Source organism: Plectropomus leopardus, chromosome 19 (genome assembly GCF_026936395.1).
Source record: "Plectropomus leopardus strain MGB_pleo_1.0 chromosome 19, ASM2693639v1, whole genome shotgun sequence".
NCBI classification, from domain to species: Eukaryota; Metazoa; Chordata; class Actinopteri; order Perciformes; family Serranidae; genus Plectropomus; species Plectropomus leopardus.
In genome coordinates, this window is record NC_142194.1 from 10,059,920 (window position 1) to 10,083,103 (window position 23,184).

At 40.3% G+C, this 23,184-nt stretch overlaps 2 protein-coding genes across 5 annotated transcripts in view; one reads left to right on the forward strand and one right to left on the reverse strand.

Annotated features, from left to right (window-relative positions):
• Positions 1 to 22,061, forward strand: part of insyn2a (inhibitory synaptic factor 2A) — a 46,455-nt gene extending 24,394 nt beyond the window's left edge. For both annotated transcript variants that reach the window (XM_088070342.1, XM_088070343.1), the window contains 2 exons: positions 865 to 936; positions 12,667 to 22,061. In XM_088070342.1, the coding sequence (XP_087926468.1) occupies positions 865 to 936; positions 12,667 to 12,850 (256 nt within the window). In that variant the 3' untranslated portion in view covers positions 12,851 to 22,061. The remainder of the gene's footprint in view (positions 1 to 864; positions 937 to 12,666) is intronic.
• The window catches only part of dock1 (dedicator of cytokinesis 1), a 243,654-nt gene that overhangs the window by 121,676 nt on the left and 98,794 nt on the right, over positions 1 to 23,184 (reverse strand). For all 3 annotated transcript variants that reach the window (XM_042508037.2, XM_088070341.1, XM_088070340.1), the window contains exon 27: positions 22,434 to 22,529. In XM_042508037.2, coding sequence (XP_042363971.1) covers positions 22,434 to 22,529 — 96 coding nt within the window. The remainder of the gene's footprint in view (positions 1 to 22,433; positions 22,530 to 23,184) is intronic.

A 23,184-nucleotide genomic window follows, 5' to 3' on the forward strand; every position in this document is an offset into this window, starting at 1 on the left:
CTGAACACCTAATTCTAATCAGTTCATCCTTGACTCAAAATGGATGTTTGTGCCAAATTTGAAGACATTCGCTCAAGGTGTTTTTGAGATATCTGGTTTATGAGAATGAGACAGATACATGGTCACAGTGACAGTGACCTTTGACCGCCAAATTTTAATCAGTTCATTACTTAGTCCAAGTGGACGTTTCTGCCAATTTTAAAAAAGTTCCCTCAGCGTATTCTTGCAATATTGGTTTAACAAGAACGAGACAAAAGAGTTCACGGTGACCTTGACTTTTGACGTATGCCCATCAAAATCTAATCAGTTCATCAATAAGTCTAAGTGGATGCTTGTGCCAAATTTGAAGAAATTCCCTAAAAGCTTTCTTGAGATATCACATTGACGAGAATGGGACACACGCATGGACAACCTCTTGAACATAATACTCTGGCCATGGCTATCACTATAAAATAAAACATTGAAAATAATCAAAAGATTAATGGATAATGAAATAGTTATTAGTTGCAGTCACACCTATTTTTATTATTTTATCACAGTATTTGTAATTTAATTGTAAACTTAGACGGTAACTCCTTGATGAAAATTACTTTCAATGCAGCCCAGAAACTCGTCTACTATTGGTGTTCTACTTTGCCTTATCTGACCTCAAATCAGTCAGTCACAGCTAATGGCCGACACTGTGCTCTTCCTGCCACGGCAGCCGGGCACAGGCCACTCAGGAGGGCAGCGTGACTCCTCATCACCCTCATTTACTTGGGTACCGCTAACAAGGGATGACAAACAAGATGAGAAAGGAAGGTGGGGGGGAGCAGCTTAACAAGACCTGTAATTACTCATTCACAACTCTTATCTTTCCCGCAGACTCTCCTATCGAACCGGACAGGACACGGCCAACTGCGACACATGCCGGAACAGTGCATGCATTATTTACAGGTTAGTAGCCATTCCTCTTCAAAGACATGATGATCCAAATGTGCCCTGTCCTTTCTCCTTGAGGGGAAAGTGAACAGGTGGAAAAGGAACAGTGAAGAGAAGGAGATGCAAGACTAATGTGGATGCTATTAATGAGCACACAGGGAGGTGTGACATTTACACACTGCTCTCATTCTCTCTCAATCTATACATCTTTGTTTGATTCTCTCCTTGTCCGCTGACACCCTTTGATTCACTGAAGGGGTTGTAACAGGTGAATGGTTGGCTGGACTTAGAGAAAGGTTGAAAAGCAGAGAGGATACACACTATAGAATGAGTGAGCACAAGGCCATGAAAGGTGCAATTAATTATCATCCAAGCATCATGAAATATTATCACTGTGTGCTGTTGCCAAGCCAACTGAGCCTCTGCATACTTTCAAATTCCCTTTCATTGATTTGACAACCAGTAAGGACGTGAGTCCAAAGTCATTAGTCTGCCATGTTACAGTTCTCTCTTTATGAAGGTGTGTGTGTGTGTGTGTTTGTAAATATATGTAAATTTCTGCCAAAGTTTCTTTAGTGTTATGTGAAATAATGCTGAGACAAGAAGTCGTTTTACCAATTAGTCGGTCAGCAGGAACTTAATTGGCATACTTTTTTGATAATTAATTGTTTCTGAAGTTTATCCAGAAAATGGGACAACTGTGTCTGGTTCGAGCTACTCAGATGTGGAGATTTGCAGTAAAGTTTGCAGTTTTTGAATGGTTGTCCTGTAGGGCTTTCAAACCTTGGGGTATTCCTTAAGATGGGGTATCATTTGAAAATAATCACACCAGTACCAATACCAATAACCTTAACCCTTTAAGTAAGGTTAGTAAGTAAACTGTCTTGATTTCTTAAAAGAACACGGGATGATGGTGATGAGCAATTAAAAAATAAATGACCAAAATTAGAAGGAAATTAATAAAAAGTTACAAGAACATTAACTGAAAATGAGCAAAAAAGAAAGAAAAAAGTAAAGTAAAACAAACTACAAAGAGGAGTGCTAAAAAATTACAACTCTGTTACATAATTTAAAATATATAATTACAATAATTAAAATTATATCTTTCTGTAAATTTCCCCCTAGCCTTTAAAAAAAAATCAAAGTCTACTAACGTTTTTGGATTTCTAGAACATTTCTTTCAAAGTTGTTCATAGCCTTTCCCCAATGTTTTCTGAAAAAATAAATCAAACCTATTTGCTCAGGTTTCAGAGTTTAAATTTTTACAAATTTAAATTCTGACCTGATGATGGCACTGAATGAAAGTCAGGGATCACCACAGTCATTTGACTTTTTTCTTTGGGGATCTTGAATGTTTCGAGCAAATTTCAGCAACCCATTAAATACTTATCAAGATATTAAACCTCAGGATAGTGCTAGAAGAAATGTCAGGGGATCACCAAAGTTATTAGGATGCGTCCTTTGGGCATCATAAATGTCTGTACAGAATTTCATGGCAATCCCACTGGTAGTTGTTGAGATATTTCAGTCTGGACTTAAAGTGGTGAACCATCCCTGGAGCCACATGTGAAATCTATATATTAATCATAACAAAAATAACCACTTACAGCCCTACTGTGGAACTGTGTGGGATCAGTCCGTGGCCCTGACCTCCTGACAGAGCCTCGCAGGTCCTAACACCTCTGTCAGGCTTGAGCCTTCCTCTTTGATACACAGCGAGACTGACAGCCTGCAGCCCCATGAGGGCTCTTCGCTCACAGTTAAAATTACATGACACAACCTGGCGTGCATGTTTGTATGTGTGTCTGGGTGTTTTTTTGTTTGGTGCTCAGAAAAAGTATAACAGTAAAAGAACAGGAGGCGGGAAATATGAGAAAGAAAAGAGATTTAAAGAGTAGGAGGGTGAGAGGCGATCAATAAAACTGTTTTTAGTGGACACTGCTGTTCCACTCAGCCGGTGTTTGCCTCTGAAGAACCATTTAAATCATTTTCTATCTACTGCTCTCAATAACTGATAAGCCTCTGGCCAAACTTCAATCGGCTCCTGAAAATGAAGGAGCAGGGCGCAGCTCTGTTCCCTCTGATGTTTGAACTGAGGAAGGTGCATCGTGTCGTAAAGCAAAGTGTGTTTAAATCCTGCAGGACCGCCCGCAATGGCTGCAGGGTGGACAACAAGAACGGTTGCTTTTTACAACAATTCAATGACAGCGAGATGCGGTGAGGTGAGCTGAATTATGGTACATGATGTGAAGGACACTGGAAGAGCACAACATTGGTTTGTGTACAGGGTTAAAGGATTGGATGATAGGACAAGCTGCTGAGATGGGAGTTCGCCTGGTGTTATAAATTAGCCAGCACCATGTTTAATGTGATTTGGCCCCTAGGGGAAGAGAAGGCCCTGTTCTCTCTGGGCAACTTATCCTCCAACTCAGCTCTGCCTGCATGAGTAAAGACTGGCCATACTTGCCCTGCTGTACCAGCCTCTGCAGACACTAGAGACGTTTGCTTACAATCCCCCCCAAATGCTTGAGCACACACTGTAGTGTGACAACACGTCAATATTCAAAAGAAATATCAGTAATTCCATTCTACGCTTCTTTTTGTCAAGATATTCTTGGCAGCTCAGAGTGTACCTATACTCAACATTAGTGTGTTGGGAAAGGTGTTTCGTATATATATCGCCATGACCTGAATTCCCAATGAGGATTTAAAATATGCAAAATGCAGGCTGCTGCGATAAAAGCTATGGTAAAATGTGCTCATTTGAATATGGGCCAATTATACGTACGTATCACTGAGAGGTCCTACCATCCATCTTATCAAGATTTTTCTTACCTGCACTTTAAAATCCCATGAGACACACTATAAGAATATTATATAAAGGGGTCACAGACAAAGGTCAGATTTGTCCCTTGTCTTGGTCATACTTAGCCATACAATGTGTGTGTTTATATGTACATAAATATCCTGTTTATGATCCCAGGGTTCCCTACACATTCACCACGATCTGAACATCTGCTACCACTAATGTATATTTTTTGAGCTTGACCAATCATTAGGAGTGCAACTGGACCTGCTCCAGTCATTTGTTTGTATTTTGTCTTGCCTATAGCTCTATTTAATTCATCGGCTCAGTCTTTTTGTTATTGTGTATTGTGTGTGGTCTTAACTGGTGCATGTGACAAATTAACTAAACAGAGTTTGTCTTTCTTTAATGAAAGAGGCTGTGAATCTTCATCCACTGTTTCGCTGTCCTATGTGAGGATAGGGACAGTTCCCCTATGTTGGGGACAGTGATATAAGAGTATCGCTACATTAGCTCCTTTCAGGACATACTCAGTACGCTGTGTGTTTGTGTGTGTGTGTGTGTGTGTGTGTGTGTGTGTGTGTGTGTGTGTGTGTGTGGTTTAGAGAGAGAGAAAGGGGCGGTGGGCGGCTTTAAAAGCAGACAGCTGCTGGCTATCAGAGCAGAGATGAAATCAGCAGTGAAGTTGTCAAGTGTTAGTAATCTCCCTTTGCCGTTTTTTTTTTTTTTTGTAAGCATCACAGGTTCATATTGGCCGCAGTAATCAGTGTCTAGTATACCAGTATAGTATTTTTTCATAGATACAGGTAATATGGATGACTAAATTTTTCTGTGCTCATGTAAAGACCATATCCCAAATACAATCATAACCTCGATAAACTTCATACATGGGTTATTCATGCCCATGTAAATGCACTCAATAACACTTCAAACAGGTGCCATAGTAACATCAAATCTCCACATTCAGCTCCCTGAATCTGCCACAATCAATTGAAACGCTTCATCTGTGCAGGAAGTGCAGAAAAACAGAAACTCTATACGAAACAGAAGATTTGTTTTTGACAAAGCTGCCTGGCAAGGTTTCAACTTGATAAAGGGCAGAAATTTCTAAGTGAGATGTTTGAAATCTGTTAAATTGACCCAGGTTCTCCTTTAAGAGTATTGCTTGGCATGGTAAATTGTGTTGATTGGACACAGAATCAAATATAGCAGTTGTATTCACACAGGCAGGAGGATTAAATGGCAATCTAATTACTTAGATCTCCATGAAAACAACCTCTCCGGAGGTGGAGGAACACAGGATGGGAAGCAGAGCTGTGAAGGAACGCACTGTATGTGGGAAGAATAGCTGTCTATAATATCTATTAGTGTTTTTATTTTTATTTTTTTTTTGTCAGTGTGTTCATGCCTTTGTGCCATGGTCAAAGTCCTAACACTTGTGTTTATGATATAGCAGGTCTCATGACTGGAGTGGACATATGGGTCCATAAATCATTTTTAATGCAGCCCAGTGAGGAGCCAGCCATGCACTCTTCAGTATAATCAATTTGCCCAAGAGTGTATGGCATCATCTCAGAGCCCGTCTTTAGCATAACAACAGAACCTGATCAATACGCTGCTGTGGCCCATGGGCATGGACTTTAAACAGAATACACAAGCTCCTGTTGTCTCTTGTCCTTGTCTGGTCCCACTTTCCTCAGTCTGAACCATCATGAACTCTTTCTTTTATCCTCCCTCAGTAACTTTCTCTCTATCGCACTGTTTCTGTGGAACACGTTATCTCTTCCTACCAGTGTGCGTTCAAATGAACTTGGGGATCCGACGCTTAATACAACGCTCATGACATTGAAACAGAATAGGAGAAAAAGGGATGAAAAGATTATTGCAACTCATTCCATCTTACCAGGTGATGTAATATTACTGAGAAAGGTGGAGAGGGATGAAACTAAGAAGTCAGAGAGTAAGCATGAGAGACAAATACAGGCTGGATGGGAAGAGAGTGAGACAGACGGGATGGTGCAAAAAAGCCAGGGGTTTGAAATGAATTCCGCTTATTTCAAAACCATGGGCCTTAAGTCGGGATGTGTCTTGACGCAGTAACCCTGTAATCTCATTTTCTTCACATTGCATTTAGATGGGCTAATGTGCTGATCAAACAGGGAGATAGATTTAAGTGCTTGTGATTAAGGGAGGCGATTGGGGAGGTCCCCACCACTGGGTATCATTGCTTACAATGGACTGTAGTTATACCCCATCAGTCCAATTTTGTCATTAGCTTGCATATCTGGCGATTAATCCAGCAACAGCTGATCATTAAACTCACTATCTGATGGTAAAACATTCTTTAAATAACACTGCAGTGCAAATAATAGAAGAGAAAAGAAGCCGACGAAGGAATGGGTATTTAAAAGGAGGGGGGATCTCCAATCTATTGTGCAAGGCTATGAAAATCAATTAAGCGTTGCTAAAGGCTGAAGAGCTGATTACATTATAACATATGGAAATTACTGAGCAGCGAGGCTGTCCTGCCGCACGACTCTGCTGGGGGAAGATATCTCTTTTTGTGCAAGCATAATGATGTTTTCCAACATGGTGGCAAGCCGGTAACCATAGTTACAAAAGTGATCCTCGGCAGGACAGACAGTGTGAAGGGACAGTGAGGACAACCAGAGAAGATAAGGCAACAGAAAGGGAAGCAGGGTGGGAATGTGAAACAGGGAGACAGAGAAAGGATGAAGGTGACGACAATAGATAAAGACTCACAGATGTTTAAAGTGGGGTAAAGGCCAGGAGAGAGGTGTGTATGACGATGAATGAGGCTTTTTTTGGAGAGCGGGGACATGACAGGAAAAGAGCGCGAGTGAGTAAGACAGAGACAAAGCAGGAATCAGAACAAGTGGGGGAGAGAGGTTAAAGACTGACAAGGTCCAAAGTGCCGTCTTCAATTTGTTCCGATCCAACAACCCACTCAGGGGAGCGGCAGCTAGGGGACGGGAAAATGCCAACAAAATCCGCTTTCAGCTAAAAATCTGAATGTGGAGCGACGCAGCAGGGACGGTGACAGTTTCATAAGGAGATGCTGATAACTGGGCCGGGTAGAGACTAATACATTTTTCATTAAAAGGCCTTTGGAGTATGTTTCAAAGATGAGATGATTATCTTTTCACTCAGCTTTTTTTTTTCTTCAAATGAAGTTATGCAGATTTTTTTTTCTTTTCAGTGACATTTAAGGTTTTTTTTTTTCCTATGCTGTTCCCAAGCCACAGGCCACTTTACCTCTTCTTTGTATGCTTCTCCTGGCAGATTGAAAGCTTTGCTTTTGATAAGAGTAGCAAATTTAATTAAAGAGCTGCACAAAAATAACAAAAGTTAAGATAAAATAAACAGCTACAGGGATCACAGTTGTGCTCTGAGCGCCAGGAATCTACAGGTTGTTTAAATATGTACACTGTGGATCTTTGAGAGGGTGTTTAAGGATTTAGGCTGACTACAATACAGTGATGAGCTTTGTATAGCCTGAAAAATACTATGATAGAGCACCGATACACGTAGCATGCAGACTTGAAAGGACACACACGATTGTATATGAATAATGATTCCTAATCTGGCGTCACAAACATGGTATCAAGTAGGATGAATGGTGTAAACATGTGCCAGATGAGGCATGTAAAAATGTTTAATAAAGGCTAGAAATGGAGATGTACAAACAGCGTTTCTGCATTTGAGCTCAGCTGTCAGTGTGAACTTTAATCTTTTGAAAACAAGTCATGACATTTGTGTTTGACTGAGCAGAGTAGCGTGGGATCTGACAAGAAACATGGCAGAGTGGGAGGGACTGACACGCAACAAAAGTTGAAGGAGCACATATTCGAACTTGCAATGCTCACAGTGTTGTTTGAGCCATCAATTTGAGACAGCTCTCACAGGTTAAACCCCGGCCAATGCCATTTACTCAAGATCTAGAGCTTAGACACATCACTGCTACAGAAGATGTGTTGGTTTGTCATTACTATGACAGCAATGTTTCTTTAAGTTTTAACAACTGCTACTTGATATGTGAAACTAGATTTATCACCTTGTAGTTGTATACCTCTGCTAATCAGTCAAGTTGCAGTTTACATTCATGTTTGTCTTGACTCACATATAGCCATGACAGCAGATACTGCTTCAAATATGGATGTTGTTGCAAAAGAGCTACAAATTCTAAAACATGGATGCTTCACACACATCTTCAGCTTGCCAGCAGCTAAAAAGATCTACACAATCAGCAGTGTAGATTCAAGTTTCAATATAAGTGTCACTGATTCAGTATCGGATCAAACCTCTCTAGTTATGCTCCTAAATTATGGCGTTGAATAATAGCCAGATAGGTGTTTTTGCAGAACAATATGTTGTCAGAGTGAAGCTGACCTTGACCTATTGGATTAATGATGTCATCACTTCACCATTTTATCCTAAAAGAGGTTTTTGTGAATAAAATTAATAAATAAATAATCATAATCAGCACATGAATTTTTGAGCAATGGCCAAAAAGGCTTTTTGTGTGTTCACAGAGACCTTTGACCACTAAAATCTAAGCTGTTTAAACTTGAGTCTAAGTGGACATTTGTGCCAAGTTTGGAGAAATTCCTTTTAGCAGGAATATCTTTACTGAGATATTGTGCTCATGAGAATGAGACAGACAACCAGAAAACTATGCCTCTGTTCATGGTAGTCGCCAGCATGGAGATGTAAAAAGTTGCATAAAGCCATTTTTTGGTAATTTTTGCAGCACCTTGATTTTTCAAACTTGATGTTACAATTTCAAGCATCTCTGAATATAAAAGTTAATTACAAATAAGAAAGACACCAATTCTAAAATAAATCTAAGAGGCACACAAACACAAGGTTAATAATAAGCAGAAAACATTTAAAGCATAAACTAAAAGCACATCTACTGATTATACCTATACAAACAATATTTGTTTTATTATCAGGTTATCGCTGTTACAGTGTACTGTATGTGTTTCTGAGACACATATCCCACAAAACAGATGCAGCATTGAGCTACAGCACTTCCCCTAAGATGCCTAAAAAATGTCAGAGATCCATCTCTCTGTGCCTTTATACAGTCTTAATTGGAGGTTTTTAAAGAGAAGAAAAAGAAGCAATGAAATACTCAGCATACTGCTTCACCTAGACTATGACACCACCACACACTCATTAGACTCTGACAAACACACAGTCATTGATCACAGAATCCTTTGATGCTGCGTTACTACAGTTATTTGAGCTGCAAGAGCCTGTTAATTTGGTTGTCCATGAATTACATTTAATATTTGAGCTTGAGCTCGACTTCAGAAGACATGATCATACAGTATTATACATCATGACGCAGAGGGCTGTGCTCACACACTTTAGGGCCTGACAAAGGAAAAAAAAACTAGTATAAAAGTGCTTTTATATATTAGACAAAAATATCAACAGTAAGAGGGTGTCAATAAAATGAGTCATAAGAAAGTGAAAAGATAATAAAATCCAAAACAGATTGGATAGAACAGTCCAGATAAATTATAAAAGATTGAGTAAAAGCATGTTTATAGCAAAAGGTTTTTTGGAATTAAGCAATACTGTCTAAAGGCTGACGCTGACTGCCAGAGCTCAATCACCCTCCACAAAAAGGTTGGGTTTTTTTTGGAAAATGAGGTAAGCTTATTGGCAGACTTGGAGACCAGTGCAGGGTAAAACCAAAACAAAACAAAAAATGAGTAATTCAGTCTCTTTTCTTGGCACCTGCTAAAGGCCTGGCGGCTGAATTTCAGACCACTTGTATGGCAGAAAGATTTTGAATACTTTGAGTAAAAAGAGCTGCAGCAGTGAAACAATATCCAGGCATGAATTGGTAAAGACACCTCATGAAAAATGTATTTTCCTGAGCGTTAAAATTCTCAGATTCTCAGCCAAACAAAACAAAGACATTGTGTGCACAGGGCTACATATCTGAATCGCAAGGGAGGTTATGGTTGCCTTTTAGTTGTAGTTTATTTCAGATTCACACATATTTACAATTCTTGGTTCACAAACAAAACAAGATCTGTAAACGGTTGTAGAATTTTGATTTCAAAGGTAGGGAGGGACACAGCTAGTAGAGGCACAAATCTGATTAAATTCATCAATATAGGTGAAATGTACAGAATAAAACCTCTATGGAGACAGTTGGATTTAGTTGCTTGGATTTAGTTCAGATTTGCAAGAATATCTGCCCTGATGAAAGCCCTCCACTTCAAAGCAGTATGAACATCACAATTTATCAATTTTTTCAAAGTACCAATAGTCAATCCTACAATACTGTCACATCAAAGACGCAATTGGGTACCAAAAAAAAAGTAATGTTCTATTCTGTCTCTCATTTCCAGCACCAATTAAGTGCTTTTAAGATTTAAAAATATCCATATATTTATCATGTATTGTGATATAGCACAAAAATATTGCAATATAATATCCATCCCATATCGCCCAGCCCTACATGGTAGCATTCTTATCAGCCTTACATAAATAAAACCATACAAGGAATTTACCCATTTATTTAAGTTGCACAAAACAGGTTGGAAGTGAACTTAACTTACTGATACAAACATGCAACCGCTTCCAAATGCAGACAAACGTGCATGCAGACACAAACTCTAACAGACTTTACACAAAGAGAAGCGGATTTATACTAGTGTAATTAACAGCCGGTGATTTATTGCTAATAGCTGCAGTGTTCTTGGCCCCATGTAAAGGCCTGAGTCAAACAAATGCAAAGTGCTGAGTGTCTGCTTCAGCACCCAACATTCACTGGAGTCACTGGCAGACACCCACATTAACGTCTGCTGAGTTCTTAACAATACCAAAAGCATCAACGTATATAATAAAAAGTGAGGTATGTTGTGTTGAAGTCCTATTCAATGTAGATTTTAAAAATAGCCACTCTGTAAAAATCTCTCAAAAAAGATGTCTTATGTAGCCACAGGCAATAATCACAGATGCCTTGTGTACTCAATCAGAGCAGGCAGCCAAGCGGCTCACCTTGACATTGCATAATCTCTCACAATGGTTAACTGCAGCGTCTAGCCAGGCAAATTGCAGTATTCATGAAGTGGATCCCGCTGCCATTATGTAAGTCAGAGTACCCACCAGCCCGACTCAGGCTAGTGGCTGGAGGAGGCTTTAGCAGATTAAAGTCCCTCTACACTTACCACAGCTGAGGCTGTAATCTGAGTTTCACTTAACAGAACCTGGTAGTCAGATGTGCGCGGGCGTGGGATTACAATGATGGCTGGTCCAGATAAATCCCCTAGCACCCTGGGGGAACGTGGAGTACACTGAGAAGGAAAAGACTCCGTGTTTTTGTGCAAAAATCCCACAAATGAATTTGTTCTGCATCTCCATTACCTATTGCTGATGCTGTAATATTGTGCAGCGGATCAAAGCAACATGATATAAACTAAAGTCCTAAAAAGCTTGCATCAATACCCAGGCTCTGATCTCAGTTTTAGCAAAGCAAATGATCTTCGGTTCAACCATCTCCAGTGACCCAGCACTCCTCAGTGGGAAAAATACTAATGGGCTTCCCTCTCACTTTATGAATCACGATAAGAATGCAAATAACAAAAACTACAACAGCCGCAGCAGCAGCAGCCAAAGTGGGCAGCCACATGCAATCAAAGACGATCTAAATTGGGAGGTTTTACTGGGAAATGAGGATGGAGGGAGCGAGAAATGTAGGTCGCTGTACCAGACTGAGCAATGCTGTGACAGATGCCTGAGCAGGGGTCAATGAGAACGGGCCCAAACGTAGATGCTTAATACGGTTAGAGGGAGAGTGTGGCAGTCAAAACATGTCAAGATTAAAAGAAGCGTGAAGGGGAAAGAAACCTGAGTGGTTTCAGTGGTGATGAAGGAAGAATACGCATGGTTAAAGCTATCAAATAAAAGCCCGTTTACAAATAATGGCCAGCCTGCTCCAAGAAATAAAGGCTGGTTGAATATAAAATCCAGATTTTCTTCTGCGGTGAGTATAAGGAAAATACAGTTATTACCCATTGGTGATTCATTCTGATCAATTCTGCAAGTGTTTCACAATAAAAGTCTTCCTTGAAATGGCAAGGATTATAATAGCATGGGGGGCTTTGATATGACTGATGTGAAGACAGTGTTTGGGTCGCATTAACAGCAGCAAATTAAAAAAGCAAGCCATAAAAACAGAACGAGAAAACAGGGAATACATGCAAGCAGCTTGTGTTTGAGCTGATTTTGTGTCTGTTCCTTTGCAAATATGGTAGAAACTAACAAACACGTACATGGTAGAACTTGAAGAGGATTAATAAGTTATTATCAAAAGCATATAAATATGATAGAATAAACTATTTCAGGCCAAAATTTAATTTTCCTTTTCTCTTTTCATCTTGTTTTGTTTGTTTTAGGTGTTTAGGTTTGTTTTAAGTCACAATACCGCCTCTCTCTTTTTCTGAATCTTTTTCTTTCTCATTATCTCATTTTATGGTTCATCAATGACTGTGTAACAGCATAAGTGTGGATCTGTATAAAGTGTAAAGCAAAGTATTATGCAGGTTTACATACATCTTTGTATACCTCATTTTGTTATGCTGAAACATATATTTGTTTCTCAATATAAAAGTCTTCCTTGAAATGGCAGGGATTATCACAGCATGGTGGTCTTTGATATGAGTCATGTGAAGACAGTGTTTGGGTTGCATTAAAAGCTGAGTTACAAAGGCAGCAGTAAAAACAAAGTGAATAAACAGGGAGGGTTTCTACTAAAAAAAATAAATACATTTTAAAAAAATATGACAGATGATGTTTAGCGTGTGCTGTAATAGCACCTGGATGAGGTCGTGTTAATCCCTGCATGCAGTGAGTGTCTGAGCTGACTTTGTGTCTCTGTTTCTTTGCTGCAGTGTGGAGCTGGACTTCAAGCAGCAGGAGGACAAGCTGCAGCCGCTGATGAAAAGGCTTTGCCCTACGGAGGAAGGCCACTTCCCCTCCCTGCCTTACCCCCAGGAGGCCTTCACCTCCACCCCAAAACGCAAGTCCAAAGCTGACTCCAAGAAGCACGCTCGCTGGAAACTTTGGTTCCTGTGAAAACACAGGACCGTCTCCTCCCCTCCCCTGCTACAGATGCACAGGATTTATGTGTCTGCCTGGTCGTCCATTTCAGTTTGGTTTATCCGTCATCTTCTGTTTTATCACATCTTGGCTTTTTTTTGTAGACCAGTATCGACGGAGAGCTCCAACACTGGATACTGAGCCCGTTCTCGGAGCTGACAGGATGCATAACGGGACACAAGTGTGGATTCCATGGAAAATTCAAAAATGTCATGCTTACCAAAAATGGATTCAGAGTTATTTTGAACTAATTTCTTCAAACAGGGTGTGAAATTACACCAGAGCAACATATTTGGAGATCAGCAAGGTGAGAAGACAAAATTTGATTTCCCTCTCCCTATTTGCATATATTTTTCTAGCTGACGTCTGCGGGGTCCTACTCTGTGATAATGGTTCAGTGACAGTCGCATTTCTATTCACCAGTTGGGACTTTTCTTCCCAGCCTCCAGGAGAGGTTGGCAACTCAACCATGATGCTCTGAGGTCTACATCAACAGCATATCACCGTATTGCAAAGCACAATTAACACTGTTCAGGATACATTTTTCTCCAGAGTAATTAAAAAGAACTATTTTGAGTATCATCTCACACATGTAGATCATCTACTAACCAGAACAGATCGAAGACTTTCATAATATCTAAAGAAGAGACCTAAAGGACAAAGAAGTCAGAGATGTTTATTGGAATTCTGTGATCAACTTTCTATCCATCTCTAAAATGTCTCCTTGAATCAACTGACTTTGAAGTAAAGAATGAATAAATAACACTTATTTTCTTAATAACATTTGCAAAGTTAGACGTCAATGTACTTTTTTCTATATAAATATATATCTATATACATTCACTTTAAGGTTAAGGGGGATATATTTATTTGAGCTGGAGTGAAGGGGGCTGTGCATTTCAAAAACTACACTGCAGTGGAGGTCAAGTTATGATTCTTACTTCCTTTTCATACATTGAACTTAGTTCTTACTAACCTCACAGTGCATATGGTCACTGTAAACCAATACCCTAAATTACGTCTGTACATTCAGACTTCATCAGTAACACAATAGAGTATTCTGGCTCATAAAAAAACAGGTTTAAAGGATTACTTCACCCCCCCCCCCCAAATGATCATTCATATATCAATAACTCACCCCTTGTTATGTTATGTTTGTTTTTCTCTCATGCCTCCATGTTGGACACACAATCCAAAAACAGAGAAGAATTCTTGATGAATACAAAAAGAAGGGGTCGGTGTTTAACTAAGGCAAAATAGGATTTATGGGTACATATAGCACGATTTTAGATGATATTTCAAAACAATCATTAAATTCATTAAAAATCGTTACCCCATGTTGAAATTCTGAATAGTTATGTTTTTGTCATTTACACAGATTTTGTTTACTCTTTTATCTAGGCTAAGACTAGATGTCAACAAATTTTTACTTTTCAACCTTTAATAACTGAAACCAAAATATCTAAATACAGATAAGCATATAACAGACATTTATTAAATGTCCTTTCAGAGTTAAATTTCTCAGAAGGACATCAAATCATCTGTTTAAAAACTCTCACAAAACCCAATGGGGAACTGAACTGAAAGTGAAACTTGTCTATGCTCCCTTTAAAGCCAGACTCCATTGACAAAATCAGTAATTAAATTACTTAACACAGAAGTTACTGGTCTACCACTGCCACCTTTTGTAGTTTTTTGTTATTGTGTGACTTTGGTGAATCAAACTAAACTTTCAAAATACAAAAGTGACACAAACTAACTAATCGGGGCTGTGGTAGACCAGCAGCTCCAGTGTACCGTGAGGTAAAATTACTGTTTTTGTCATGGGATTTTGGCTTTGAAGAGAGCACAGATAAGTTTCATTTTAAGCTCAGTATAAAATAGCAAGGTTTGCGAGAGGATGGCGAAGATAAATTTTTTTGGGAAGTGCTGTGCATACAGTTGGATAAATGAGACTTGGATCATACTGCACCAGTTATGTGAGAGTTTGCAAACTCATGTTTTGATATAGTTTGCTGATGTGGAACCAAATGACTTTGTTTCATCAAGAATTTTCTATGCTTTCCGTTTCTTCGTTCACTGAGGCTTGTGAGAAAACCATTTTTTTTCCTGAATTCAATGTAACATGGTGTGAGTAACTGACTTACAAATAGTGATATGGGCGGTGAAGCATTTCTTTAAAGATCTTTTATTGTTTCAGTCACCAAACCAAGTATGATAAACAATGTTGGTTCTTAGCACATGTGAGGGGTAACAGAAGATAGCTGTGATTGTATTGCTGCAGTATCCTGCATCAGCTACTCCATTAGCTACTGAAACAAAGCCAGAAAGACTGAATGTGCCACTTCTGATCACAACCAGGGCTTCTACAGTGCAGGGTGGCAGGCGTGTAGCCTTGCATGCATTTTAAAACCCTTCAATTTTGCAGGATATTTTCTAGCTTTTAAAGAAACAATTTTTAAAAAGAATGACTTTTTTTGTTTGTTTGTTTTTCTCACAATTTTTTTTTTTGTAATTACCAGCCTTTGCTCATCGCTTCCCATCTATTCGACTGTAAAGTAAAAACTCATGTAATAACTCTATACAGGGTTCAAAGACTATGTACAGCCAAAATAATATTTGCATTTACTATATATAAATATATGTTGTATAGCATCAAATAGGGCTAATACCATTTTAAAGAGTGGGAAAGCAGCCAATAACTAAAAGAAAACAGTACGCCTGCAGGAGCATGAAACCGAAGTCACTCTCAAAGCCAAAAACACTGCCCCAAAAGACAGGAAATGCACCAAAGTGGTTTCAAGGGGATAAAAAAAGGGTCTTTATCTGTCACAACAATACCTTGCAAACTACTAGACGTCACTGGTTTTACCCTCACACGCTCAAACATGCTGCTTTCTGTTGGCTACATGTGGTTCACACCTCCACTCTTGTACATGCCGAGTAGGTTTCTTTCAGTAGTTATGCTGTAGCATCAAGAGAGAACTAGATGTTTATCTGTACCTTAAAGAAGTGCAATTGATTTAATATGTGCAATACTGTGTATTTTATACTGTTTTTTTTTAAAAAAGGAAAAAATAAAGATATTTAATATGCAAAATATGAAAAATAAAAAGACATCTACAGAGCTCTCAAAGTCTGGAGAAGACTGAGTATCATTTGCGTAGCATAGTAGGTTGTTACTTTCATCAGGGCAAAAAAAGGGTCAGCTCACCAAAATTACAATAAAAAAAAAAAACAAAACAAAAACTGAAAAATCGATATGCTGCTTTTGAGGGTGCTTTCACACATACCCTGTTTGGTTAAAACAAATTCAGGTCCACTAGCCTAGTTAGTACGGTTCGTTCAGGCTGATATTTGCTTGAAATCAGATTCTGGTGTGGTTTGTTTGTGGTGTGAAAGCAAACAAACCAAGCACAGGTTTTAATGATAGACGAAATGTCATTTTAGCATCATTTTAAAAATCTAAACTACAAATAAATCAAACTGCTGATCACGAAATCTGTCTGCTATCTTATAATTGAACCGTTTAAAGTCCATCTATAGCCTTTGATGTATCTAAGTTAATGCATACATGTAACCATGGTAGCACATATGCACCTCAGAGAGGGCAGTTTCCCTGATTAAAAAGCTATCAAAACTGTCAGTATTGTAAACAACTCAGTGTACATTGTCAGTTCATTAAGTCCATTATGAAGTGTGTGACAGCAATCCCACAGTAATAAGCTCTAAATCTTTTGGTTCTGTTTCTATGTTAGTCATAATTCATAATGTGCAATCCAACTGCAGTCTAATAATAGCCCATTAATGACAATTATAATCACTTATTTCTGCATGAGCTCTTTGTCACACCAAACAAATATGCACATCCGGTGCATCAAAGTGCTGCTTAAATTACTGTCAGTCACCACAATTTGATTTCTCCATGTCTATAATGCAGAACTCCAACAAGTCAAAACAACAAGTTACAGGTCAGTCGCTATAACCTCATGTTTACTCCTTTGGTTTGGTTTGTAAAACGTCCGCGTGAACAGCAACTGGACAAGAACTAAAAAGCAACAATGGATTATTTTTCCCCCTGGTCCTGACCAAATAAACCAAACTACAAGTGTGAAAGCACCCTGAAACTCATAAATGTTTGTTTGTTTGTTTTTCTCAATGCTGTGCGCACTGAAAGTTAAATATCACTCACCTCAACTGTAGAAATCTCAGAGATAAATATCTCAAAACTTGGGCAAACAAAACAATTTACATAGATGAACACTGCTATGAGAAAATTAGGACATACGATATTTTGTAATTTGGGTGAGGCAACCCTGTTATTCAGGATTTCACTTAGGCTTAGTTTGAAAATTATGTATGCAAAACAATCAACTCTAATCTTATGTGATCAAAAGCAGGAGATAAGGTGAAAAATCCACCTTAAATCAGGCTTGCATCTCTTTGATGTAGAGGGGTGGCACAACACGAGAGCAGAATACAACAGAGGGATAAGCAGCAAAGGGCTTCTGGTGCAAGCAGTCAACCTGCCTTATCCAAAGCTTACACCCACAGCACAGTTCTTGCCCTCACCAGCCTTACTTTAACGCCAACTGCCTGATGTTGGCGCAGAGCAGCAATGAGGTAAAACCACGAGGTAATCCGGGGACAAAACTCTGAGTAAATGCCCCACAGTCACCCTCACATGCATGCAAAAAGCTGCAGGAACCAATGTTGCTTGAGGGCAACGCTGCCCTATCTCCTCTCACCCGTGGCAAGGCCGTCTCCACAGGGCTTCCCTCGGGTGGATGTTTACAGCACAGCACTGAGGGTACAAACGAGACACCGGGTGCAGCTTAGCATCTCGCATTCTTAGTCTCTTTAACCGCAGTCCACTGCGGTTTGAAGGTGTTAAGCACCATCACGTGAGTCTCTGTGGTTTTTACACTCCACTGTCAGTAAGCACACATCTGACATGAGTTGTCGCAGGGTCAATAAACCCAAGAGAACGCTCAGTCAAAGTTTCAGCGCAGAAGAGGAGAGGCGAGGTGCAGCGAGTGAGTGATAAGTGCACGTTTGAGGCATTATGATGCAGTGCCATATCTCACTATGCTTCTTTTCTGTAAGAGCTCTGCAGCAGTCTGGCCGGCAAGAAAGAGAGACGGAGAGAGATTCTGGGAGAAATACTTAGAAAGAAACAGATATAAAGGCAGAGATATAGAGAGTGAGTGATACAAAGAGCCAAGGATACAGGAGAGGATTCTGATCTGAATAGACGTCATTGAGGGGGCTTTGTTGCAATATATTCGGTCAGAGAGTGCATTCAGCACAGAACAAGCCCCAGCCCTTATAACTGGTCAGCTACATACTGTCAATCAATAGCACAAGTCCTTCCCCTGCAGCTTTGCACTCCATTCTTTCTGTACACTGCAGGAGAAACAGCAGAGTAACCGTGGAGTGCTGCAGCTAACCATCACCACAACCTGTTGTCAAAACTACAGCTATGAAAAGTTTAATTGGTCATTTAGATTACATTAAGGTAAAGCTAACTGTCTAGAAATGTTTCCCATATATCGTCAGGTCTGTTAGGAATACTATGATATTCAATTTGACATTTAATATGCAACGGTCAGGGTGGCTAACATGACAGAGAAAAACAAGGTTTGTTTCATTGGTTTGGTTGGAATTTTAAAAGCAAAAGAGTGTAACACATTGATTTTTCCTGCTGCAGCTTTTTACCCGTGTGCATCTGCAGGGCTCATCCAGCTGCTTAAAACCAGATGAAAATGGAAATCAAGGGCATACAGGTAGAACTTGGTAATTTCAGCAGGGACAGCCAAAAATGATTCTGCTACCACCCTAATGTAAATGTATTCACAAGGACTCATCTCAACCTGTGTGAGGTTGGACATGAATATAAAGATACAGCCTGCTGGGATGTCCGACAACGCAAATGTGTGGTGATGCTGTGTGAGTCGCTAACAGGCGTAGCACTGCGGTGACAACACACAACGGAAAAAAAAAAACGACGCCCCTGAGCCGTCACTGTGATCATTCTCATCAACATTCTGTGTCCGCCACCTCCAGAAGAGAGGAGAGGAGAGAGAGAGAGAAAGAGAGAGTGGCGGGAGACAGAGTAGAACGTTAATGCATAAATCTAAATGTAAGAGGCTGCCACTTAGAAGAACAAGGTCGGTGGTTGGCTGCGGTGTTGTGTGAGCAGCGGCGTGCAATCTGCTTGCAGAGTAGGCAGTAGTGCCCAGCGGCTGCAACAACAGTCCTCTGATTAGAAAGCTACGACGCTTCCAGCCCTTGTTAGAAATTCACACCAACCATATTGATTATTACGTGGTGATTTGGGGAGACGCTTCAAATGCAGCCTTTGTCCTCTATTATATAATGTATAGTGTATAAGTAAAAGAGAAAAAAAGAGGCTTAGCTGTGACCTCAAACTCCCACTGGGTTAAAGGACGCCCTGCACACTCATATTATACAGGTACTTAGAAATGTCAAGTGCAGCGGCCAGCTAGCGGCTGACAAAAGGTAGGGGTCAGTAGGGACAATAAAAGCAAGCTGGACATAGGGGAGAGAAGTAAGGTAGAGGAGCAGCTGCAGCACATGTATACAGAGTAGATAATTACAATAAGGGCAGCAGGAGGTCATTAGTAAAGCAGTTTCATTAACCAGGCTGCTCTGCTTTTGCACCATTCAGCAGCCACAGCTGGAAGCAGGGAATGCCATTTCACTAGCACCATAGGTGGGGTCGCTGAAAAGGTTGTTAGTAACAGTCTTGGGCCGTACCCTTTTTTTTTTACCTTCATACCTTTCTGGAATTTCACCTGGGTAAGTGGAACATGATAGTATCGGTGTGCGGCGCCAACCTGGCGAGTTCGCTATGTTCTGCAGGCAGCCTTCTCCATTTTCAGTCAACTCAATACACAACACACTCACGACATGCCAAAAAAAGGTAATATTCTTGCACCTATTTTCCTTATTTAACACAGAAATACGACCATACAGCTTTTGAATTCACATTTCTCTCCTTTACCATATCTAAGACTTCCCAACGTGTAAACTGTTGATTTTTTTTTCAAGGCTCATGCTACCAGGTTAGAGCAGTCACACTGACGGCGCGAGCAGCGCTGCTCAAGCACATCTACAGAGTCTTGCCATTGTGTTCTACATGACTTGCAGGACTTTTCAGAAAAAAAAAGGCAGTGAAAACGATCTTTTGATAACTATATTGCCTCTATAACACCTTTTAATACAGTTTCAGCATCTTCATCTGACAAAGAGATGATGAAATACAAATCTATCTGTTTTACTTGATCTTTCCTGTTTCTGCTTCAAAATAAAAGCCCTATGACAATGTTGCTGTTGGCAGAATCCCTTCAGTTGTTGAAACAAGGCATTTTACTGAAAAACATTTGCAGGGCCATTTTGTTGACAATGCAGTAGTTTGTCAGCTTTTTCAGTGAGTTGAGTATGTGCTTTCAATTGTGAAAATACAGTAATTATAAAAACAGCACTGCAGCAGCGCCACAACAACAAACGCTGCCAATGTGAACACACACTGCTCACACACAGTGTGGCCCAGGCATAACTTCCAAAGCACATGATGTGCACTGCATGCAAAACATCCTCATTACAGCCTCTTCAGTATGAAGTTAATAGAAAGATGAGGGTCCATGTTTTTGATGGTATTTAAAATCACACAGTCAGGATTTCTAAATACCCTGGTATATAGTAAATCTGTGATACCACCCATGTCTATAATACAAATGAAAGGAGTGGCCGCCTGGCTGCTTGATGAGTGTTGAAAGCCTTTTAGATAAAGAGCTAAGTTTTATATCTGATGATCAAAAGAACCTCACTGCAGTGAAAAATAACAGGAGGAAAAAAAACTGTAGGAGAGGAAGGTGAGCTGCAGAGGCTGCTGGTCCGAGTTCTGACAAAATATCTACCAGCGTACAATCCCTCTTCCAAATCCGACTTTTCAAACTCTGAGCGTGAGCCAGGCGGGACTGTGCAGAGTGTGTATGCTGTGGCATAACAATGAATAGTTTGGAGAGCTGGAGCAGGAGAGTTAGTGGGAGTCCTAGACCCCCTCCGGGCAGCTGGCTGGGAGAGAATGGGCAGCGGGGAGGCTTCAGCTCAACTCACAGCTTCATTAGCTTTACATTATGCAGTGCGAGGCACGCTGGTGATTTGTTACACAACAGAGGGCTCCCCATTTACGCGATTAGCTTGGTGCATTGCTGAAACATCTTTAAACAGAGGGAGAGATGGAATGAAGAAACCGCTAGAGAATCCCTGCTCTGAGAAGAATAAAGAAGTGAGGACACAGGGGACAAAGGATGAGGACGTATTATAGCACGGTGACATAACACACACGCTCACAAACACACACCGGATGATTAGTGTGATAACTCTGGCTGGCTTTTTTAAATCACTCTCTGCTGGTGTGGCTCGGTGGCTGGTAATAAAAGCAGATAAGCTTTCATTTAAACAGGTGATGCTGTTTCCTGCTGCTCGCCACACACACGATAAATAACCCAAGACAGCAGGAAAAAGGATGCAGCGCCAACCAGCAACAGCATCAATATAATGAGTCAGAATCATACGACTCCCCATTTTCCTATACAGACTTCAAGTCCAGAGAAAATGCCTCTCTCATCACTCTGCTGTATTTAAGTGAGCTGTAAAAGTATCTTTAAGTGCCCTCAGAGGAATGCCCTCAATCATAAAGCCTTGCATAAAAATTATATATGTTTATTACCCAAGTCTGACTTTCAAAGTCACATCACCAGCTACGTGCAGCTTGAACAAATACAAGCATCAACAGGATGTGATAGGATGAGTCAGAGAATACAGAAGTTGATATTCATGACTCAAAGAACACCAGAGTTGACATTCATTGGACTCTTCGGACTCATAAAAATGGATGATGGCATTGCCACAGAAATAAAGCAGACAGCAAAATATTTATACTATGACTGATAAGTGAGTTAATTGCTACTGAGCTCTAGCTGAGAGAGTGACTGGCAGAGGGATGCTAACGGCAGTGGAAGGGTACACGGTTAGTGTGATTAAATTACAGCAGCGAGCATCAGAAATGTTCTAATAAGTGAGTGATGATACAAACAAACAGGCAAAGAAACACACACACACACACACACACACACACACACACACACACACACACACACACACACACACACACAAAAAAAAAACTGTCCTGAAACAGCAAAACAAACACACACACACACACACACACACACAGATCGGCACACAAACAACCGGCTGGAGAAAGATATGAGCAGATCAAAGGCGCTCTCAGATTGAGGTTGTGTGAAAGAATTCTGCCAAGGTAGACTTTACCTTTAATGATAGCTTTGGAATGGGATTGGAGTTGCAGTGGGCCTGTGGGAGTTAAGCTGGTTGCGGTACAGAGGCCTCGAAATTGGAGTGTGCATGCGCATGTGTGTGCACACCAGTTTGTATATGTGTGATGAACAGAAAAAAAGGCAGCTAGTCATAGGTACACAGAGAGCATTTGCAGAAAATTAGACAAACTTACAATGTGAGGGGAGTCGCGGCCCATGGAGATGACTGTCCTGTTAACTGTCCTCAGCAGCTTCTCCATGACGATCTGCACATGCCACTGTGTGGGACCCTGCAGAAAATACAGTTCAGTCAGACAACTCAGATTTAAGATGTTTACGTCAGCACCATAACATAATTAGAGTTTGGCGTCTACATTACATCCTCATCACTTCAAATGTTAAAACTGCTCTTCAAAAACGAACGTCTTAAGATGCTTTGAGGACCTGTGGAACCTGACAAATGTGACCGATACAGCCAAGATAATTTATACACTGCAAATCCAAGCTTTTGGTAGGGAAAACACCCATGGGGCAGTTGCACCGTTGTCATAAGTGGGCAGATTTTCCACGGACTTGCTTATTAGTGAGTCTGAGTGAGCACAGGGCTGTTTCTCACTGTCTCTACCTGTCTGTTGGGGGAATCTTCTAAGCAGACCGAGCTCTGCAGCGTCAACCTGAACTTTTAATAATTTACACAGCTCTTTCTGCAGTTGAAGAACTCGTGCACGTCGTTCTGTGCATGCGCTCACACACAAACATTCACACGATCGCGGTGGAGCGCTGGGGAGAATAAACTATTTGAGGAGGGAGTTACAGAAATTGCCTTCCAACGCAGCAAGTGTGATGCACATCTTTCGTGAAAACCCACATCATTCCCACACTTTTCTTAGAAAAAAAATCCAGCCTTTATAAACTTCCTACACAAACCAAGCACATGAAATCCTG